This window comes from Triticum dicoccoides, chromosome 2B (genome assembly GCF_002162155.2).
Source record: "Triticum dicoccoides isolate Atlit2015 ecotype Zavitan chromosome 2B, WEW_v2.0, whole genome shotgun sequence".
In the NCBI taxonomy this organism is placed as follows: Eukaryota; Viridiplantae; Streptophyta; class Magnoliopsida; order Poales; family Poaceae; genus Triticum; species Triticum dicoccoides.
In genome coordinates this window covers 383,631,396-383,638,868 of record NC_041383.1, presented here as the reverse complement: position 1 = coordinate 383,638,868, position 7,473 = coordinate 383,631,396, and the positions used below count along the sequence as shown (strand labels likewise).

The 7,473-nt window shown below is 45.6% G+C and overlaps 1 protein-coding gene across 1 annotated transcript; it reads right to left on the bottom strand.

Annotated features, from left to right (window-relative positions):
• Positions 1–3,223: 3,223 nt before the first annotated feature.
• On the bottom strand, positions 3,224–5,970 carry LOC119363780 (non-structural maintenance of chromosomes element 3 homolog). Its single transcript, XM_037629160.1, has 7 exons — positions 5,758–5,970; positions 5,413–5,665; positions 5,124–5,276; positions 4,935–5,040; positions 4,738–4,852; positions 3,676–3,734; positions 3,224–3,581 (listed from the first exon to the last, which is right to left on the bottom strand). Exons 1-6 carry the CDS (start codon positions 5,800–5,802, stop codon positions 3,702–3,704), a joined length of 705 nt encoding a protein of 234 aa, XP_037485057.1. The 5' UTR covers positions 5,803–5,970; the 3' UTR covers positions 3,224–3,581; positions 3,676–3,701.
• Positions 5,971–7,473: the final 1,503 nt, after the last annotated feature.

Genomic DNA, 7,473 nt, shown 5'->3' with positions numbered 1-7,473 from the left:
GGCACCACAAGACACATCAATTGTCTTAGCCGTGTGCGGTGCCCCCCTCCACCGTTTACTCCTCCGGTCATATTGTCGTAGTGCTTAGGCGAAGCCCTGCACGGATCACATCACCATTACCGTCACCACGCCATCGTGCTGATGGAACTCATCTCCTTCGTACCTATACTGGATCAAGAGTTCGAGGGACGTCATCGAGCTGAACGTGTGCAGAACTCAAAGGTGTTGTACGTTCGGTACTTGATCGGTTGATTCAAGAAGACGTTCGACTACATCAACCGCGTTAAGTTAACGCTTCCGTTTTCGGTCTACGAGGGTACGTGGACACACTCTCCCCCTCTCGTTGCTATACATCTCCTAGATAGATCTTGCGTGAGCATAGGAATTTTTTTGGAATTGCATGCTACGTTTCCCAACAGGGGGATGTGCTCATCGTGAGAAGAAAGAACCTTAGTTAAACATGTCTACCAATTACTATTTATTAATCTTATACTATACAATAATATCATCCAAATTGGACAACTGAAGAAATAACAAATTTTCTTAGAACACAAGGTGACACACAATATATACACGACCAAACCCTAGGCAGGCATCAATTGATATATAACACCAAATTACCAACACGTGCGGATGTCTGGATCCAAAAACACTTGACTAATGAAAATGTTGTTAGTTGTCAACCACTAGTCTGCTACTAGTAGGGTCACTGTGCCAGTTCAAGGCTTAGACCCTGGTGTGCCAAAAACAGAAAAATAAAGATTAGAATCATGGAAACGATGTGTAAAGGCATGTTTCAATGAAACTGAAATACAAAAAAGATTGAATTGTGAGTGAGCATATATATGAGGTGGAGGATCATAACACAAGGGGGGTATCTATTCAGATTTTGATTGGATGGGCTTCATGAGAACCCGCTACTCAATTCTCGTTAACAACTGAAAACAAGGTCAGCTTGATGCATCCTTCCGTATGGTTTTCATGTCAAATCTACACCAAAAGAAAAGTCACTCAAATTTTAGTCTCTTTTATCTTGTGCTTTATCAATGTACTTATGTCGTGATAATTTGTTCAGTGAGGGGAGCAACACGGATCGGCTATAGGGACATGAATCCATGTGGAGCGGATGGTCAAAATGGTGTTTACTCGCGATGGATGATGATGTAGTCTTCGTATCAGCCCTCCGTCACCTTATGCTATTTTTTCTTTCCAATTGAGATTGTTTTATGCCTTCATTTTGATGTAATAAGTGTGATATGTATTATGTGTATATCTTATTACGTAGAGGTTAGGTGTAATTTATTTATTTTATGATTGTATTATCTTGATGTGATTTGTCTTTTGAAAGGGTTGATACAATTTATTAAATTGACAAAAACTTTGTTTATCAAAGAAATATTCTTTCCTTTGAGGATTGTTGAACCGAAGAGGCCCATCCTAGTGTGACTCACTCACATGCCAACTAACTGTTAGTTAGGCATCAAACAACCAAATTGGGTCCGATGGTTAGGGTGTGTGAGAGCACTGGTTCCCTCCTTATGCCGCCACTGGAGGACTGATAAAAGCTTTGCTCGGAGAATGGCATGCACTCTGTTAGAAGAACAAAACAAGTTTATGATATGTTCTATTTCCAACATCATTTGAGACTTAGACCTTAATTGGACCGGTCTTTCAGCATTTTCTCCTGCCATTGGTTCCTCCTTCTGTGAATGGTGGTCTCCGATGAGGAATTGAGCCCTGCCATCCAGCAAGAAGAAGATGAACCGCGTCGTCATCTTGTTCAGTTTGAAAGGAACACAATAACAACATGTCCGAGAAGAAGCATAACTCAATTGACCATTCATTTGGTCAGGTGAAGTGCGGCCCCTATTGTTGATACAAGGCTGGCCCTATGTCTCGAGTTTGTGTTTAGCTGAGATCGTCGGCAGTGTATTCCTGTTTGAGTGTCTCCAAGAGAGCCCCAAAAAAACTCCCCCAATAATTGGTTAATGGGTTGTCCCCATAATTTAGGGTTAGCAAGTGGGGTGCTTTCTTAGATCCCAAAAAATTCTTTCCCACTAAACTATTTTTTTCTATTTCTCTTTAAACTTGCATACAAATGGGGTATGCATGTCTATTCTATGAACATAATAGTTCAAATAATGATATTTCAGGCACACATAATTGAACATACTTTAAAGCCACAATTTATTAAATTCAAGTTCGAGTAAAAGTTAAAGTGAAACGTAGCAAATCCTTCAAATGATTTAACGTAAACATAACAAATGGTCCAAATGATTCGAAGTAAACATAACATGCAACATATGATTCACCTAAACACGAAGATCAAACATAGAGCAACACCCTTCACTCCCATTACCGTTCACATTCCCACTCCGGCGTGGAGAAAGAAAATGTCTTGTATGTCTACCGACTCGTTCATCATATTAAGATATGATTGCTCACTACATACTAGCAAATATGAAACAAATGAGCATTGTAAATTTCCATTTAAAACTATGATGGTGTTTTGTGAAAATTAAACGAATGAATAAGAAATGAAAAACTGAAAAAGTACCTTTCCTGCATTTCATCGAACAACTTATTGGCGTTGTACATGTAGAAGTCGGCGGCGGCCTCGAAGGTGGGGACGTCGGGACATCTCCATGAAGGAGGCCGACGGCTCGCCATGAAGGAGGCCGAAGCAGTTGTGGTTGCGGGGCTTCTTGGTCGGCGCGACAACCCAATGAGGAATGTTGCCTCCTTCCTCCCCCGCGACGCCATGCGTGCCTAGGCCGGGCGATGACATTTGTTGAGGGTGGAGGTGGCTACGACGGTCGACGGCACGGGAGCGGCGAGTCAACGCAGAACACCTGTGAGGAGAGGGATCGGTGGCCTTCATCGGCAGTGGGAGATGGGTGTGCTCAGGAAACTTTAGGCGGGAGAGGGATTGTTGCTTCCAGCCACCTATTGGGGTGGTATTGGGGAGGGGGTCAATTTTCCCTAAAAAAAATTGAGACAACAATTTTCCTAAATAAGTTGAGATGTTTTGATGGGTCTCCCCAATAATTTTTGCGGATTGGGCCTCTGTTGGAGCAGGTTTTTTGGCCCAACTCCCCGATATCAATTTTTTATTCGTTATAAGGGGATTTTGTACTGCTTTCTTCTTCTATAAGTTCTCCTTTATGGTTCAGAAAAAAAAAATCATGCTAAACTTTCAGTTGACATGACTGCAATCGTGACAGACAACGCATCACTTGTATCGTTTCCTGAAGCTCAGGCGAGCAAACCTGAACGAGCAAAGCCGCGTAGAATGCATAAAGACTTATGCAGCTCCGGTTAACGAAGTGCATACAAGCTGAACGGCCACCACAACACTAGGTTCCCGCAACAAAAGGTCATGTCTTTCTTTTTCCTTTTTCAAATCCAGAGTCACGTCTTAGGCGTCTCGATCTAACTAGTTGAGAGGGCGCGCGCACACGCAGACTACCTCCTCTCCTATACAGCCCTCAGACGAAGCCTCCACCAAGTCTCTACAATGGCTTTCCACCCTAACTCAAGTTCGTCGTTGTACTGGTGAGTTTAGACTGGACAGCAAAAGCCTGAAACATAGGCCAACGGTTACCCCTGAATGGAAATTGATAACGCAATCATTCTGTTTCAGAAAGAACAGACGGAGAGTCAAAGTGAAAATACCTGATGGTTGCTGCATCATATGCACTTCATTCTGCTGTAGCTGTACTGACACCCACAACCTGGTCCATGGCAAAAAGAGGATTGGTCAAACAGATCGGATCAATCTTCAATTTAGTTTTCGCTGGCCATGGTATGACTCTACAATGCGACACTGGATTCAGGAGGGTATTTGCCCGCCACTGATAATCTCTACAAGCGACAGGTTATCATGATGGAAATCAATTATGCCCAGAAATTGCCACTACCTGTGCTACTAGTACTCCATCCATCCCAAATTACTTGTCGCAGAAATGAACGTATCTAGACGTATTTTTAGTTCTAGATACATTCATTTCTACCCATTTCTACAAGTAATTTGGGACGAAGGGAGTATCTATTTTGAAATAATTGCTAATACAATTTTGAGAAACGAATAAATACTAGTCATGAACTAGTAGCAACAGCAGTAGCAAGCAACTCTAATGCATACAAATGATTCATTAAATTCATGCACAAAATACTTCTGTAACAATAATCAATAAAATCCGGAGTACGTGATAAGATGGGGTTGGCTCTTTGTCATGGCAATAATCTTTGTCATTAGCAATCGCACTATGTAAAATCCTGAAGCTGGAAAAGAAAAGAGTTCATAATCTAGACTTGTTTATGGTACAACTAGGAACCAGCTAGAATCATACTCAAACACGACCATTTCAGAGGCTGTTTTTTTCAGTATATCGTATAGCACCTAGTTCCTTACCAAGGCTGCGTGCATCAACCGATGCAGAGGCTGGAGCTATCTCCTTTTCAAAATAAAAATAAAAATGTAGTTCCTTACCAAACATTTTATAGCTGTTAATGCTGCACGTTATGGAGAAGGCATTAAAAGCATAAACATCATTTTGAGAGGCATTAAAAGCATAAACATCATTTCTACAGGTTAAAGTGATAGATTAGTTTCACAAATTAGTGTTTGTATATACTCTCTCAGGCAACCAAGCAAAAGTTCTGCTATTTCTAATTTACTGTACATACAGGTTGATGCCTTATTTTTTCGAGATTGTGGTTGATGCTTTTACATACCTGTGAAATGTATTCTTTAAGCTTCGAGCTGATGGATTCATCCAATGCCCTCTCTGCAAGCTCATAAACCATGGAATGGCCTTCTGGACCAGCAATCTTCTCCTTCAGCAAGTACCTGGGCAAAGATACCAAGTGAAAAAAACAAAAGTTGCCAATGAAATACACACTCTGCAGCACACCCTGAAAGTACCAGCAACCTTTGTTGCACTAGTAGTTCAAGCGCCTGCTTATTGTTGCCGAGAACAGGGTGGTTCTCATCAGTTTCATTTAAGCCCAAACGTTTCAGCTGACGCCAAAGGTCCTCTGAAACATGTTTGTCAAAAATCAGTAATATCAAACGATAAAACCTCCTGACTACTGTCGGAAAAAGAACCAGCAATCTCTACCTTCAGAGATCTTGCCACCAGCGACATGAACAATGCTTATGACAACAAAAGCAAACCCAGACACATGGGCACGCTCCTTATCCTCAACATACTTGCTGTACACCTCAGGGTCCAGCTTACTTACCAGGACGTAGCTCTTTGCATCCTGATTACCTAAACACAGCTCGATTCATCGCTGGTCATTCTTAAGTTCAACCAATTTCTACCTTACTACATCATCAGCAAAGATGCAGGCTGCTGTGTGGGCGACGACATTGCAAGATCTAAAGAAGAAGAAAAGCGAGCTTACTGGGCTGCTGGGAGGAGGGGCGTCCGGAGCGGGTGGACGTGGCGCGGGTCCTCTGGAGCTCCCTCATCTCATAGCCGAAGGTCGCCGCAAGCCTGTCCCCAGCTTCCTTGATGACGAGCGCAGGGAGCGCTCGCTGGCGGTAGTAATTGGTGATGATTTGGGTGAGCTCCTCCCGCTTGATGGGGCAGCCGGAGTTCTGGTGCGTCTTGAAGAGCGCGTAGCGCATCACCTCGGCCACAAGCTTGTCCTTCTCCTGCAGGGCCCGATTTGGGCGGATCAAAACGTCGAACACCTTGCGTGCGGCGGGTCGAACTGGGAAACGGGGAGGAGCAGGGTGTGGCGTACCTCCGTGGAGATGTCAATCTGGGCGAATTCTTCGCTGGTCGCCATGCGATTCAAGAACTGTATGACGGCACGAGGAGGGGAGTGGGAGGGATTGCCGCGATTTGGGGCGGAGCAGAAGTACCCTAGGTTCGCATTAAGCGGTTTGTTTTCGTGGTAGAGTGGCGCGAGGGAGACGGCGGGAAACTGAACCGAGCGGATGGAGGGAGGCGGAGACGCGCCCGCGCCTTAAAGCGTCTTCAGCACTTCCCTCGGAAAATCTTTTTTTTCGAGGAACCGGCTGCCTTTTCATTTGAGACAAAAAGAGAGAATATGTACAGAGTTGTTAGGTTTTTCAAGGGAACCTGACAAAACCCGCACAAACAGGAAGTGCCCTACAAATCAGCCAATACCGGTCGCCACATGGACCATGCCGAAAGCCATGGCCCTCTGTCTTATGTTGTCGAACGCGGGGGTCGCCACCTCCACATGGGTTAGGCGGGTTCCGTTGAAAATGCGATGGTTGCGCTCCTTCCAGATATTCCAGATAGTGTAGAGGAAGCGACCACTGCGGCGGCAACTATCCTCCTTGGAAATTGGAGCGATGAGCGAATCCCACCAGTCTGAGATCCCCATGCAAGGCGGTAGCGACATCGAGTTCAGTGGCGCCTCCCCAGTCCGCCCCTGTACATGCGACCAAACCGCTACCGCAAACGGACAGTCCTTGCGCAGGTGATTTGTTGTTTCTGGTGCCCGCACGCAGAGAGGGCAGATAGGGTCGTGCGGCCAGCCACGAATGGCCAGCATGTCCGTCGTGAGGGTCTTCCCGTGGAGCACCAGCCAGGAGAAGAGCTTACATTCTGGCTCTACATGAGCCTCCCAAATCTTGGACGGCGAAAACCTGGGGAAGGATCCGTAGAACTGGGCCGCATAAGCTGAAGCAGAGGAGTAGCTGCCATTAGGGGTCCAACGCCAAGAGATGGAGTCCTCCAGGTCTGGGGACAGCTTAGTCTGCGAGGTCAGAGATGCAAGCGTAATGAACTCCTGCAGCTGTGCGGGTGTCTCCAAACGGGCGACCGATCTAATCCAATTCTCGTCCTGAAGCTCCCTCATCACAGATCTCTGCTTTCTAGTGGCGATTTTGAAGAGCCCGGGGCCCAGCAATCGTAAAGGACCCTTTCCCATCTAGTCGTCATGCCAGAACAAAGATTTCCAGCCGTTACCCAGCACGATGGTGGTGGAAGCCCTGAACAATGCCATGCCCTGAACAAAGATTTCCAGACTAGGAGCTCTACCAAACCTTTCGAGGTCCGTGATTCCGATCCCACCCAGGGCTTTAGGCCTGCACACCGTCTTCCAGTTCACCAAGGAGTGGCCCCCAGTCGCATTTTCAAAATTGTCGCTGCACCAGATGAAGTTTCATGAAATCTTGCTAAGCTTGTGATTTGCCCAAGCCGGAAGGGGAGCACAGTGAGATGGTGGGTGGCAATGGCGTACAAGACAGACTTTGCTAAGGAGACCCTTCCTGGCCACGCGAGGTTCTTGCCCTTCCACCCCGGTAATCTGCCCATTGCCTTGTCGATGAGAGGTTGAAGGTCTGTGACGCCCCCGATTCAATCGTACACTAATCATGCACGCAAATGTGTACGATCAAGATCAGGGACTCACGGGAAGATATCACAACACAACTCTACAAATAAAATAAGTCATACAAGCATCATAATACAAGCCAAGGGCCTC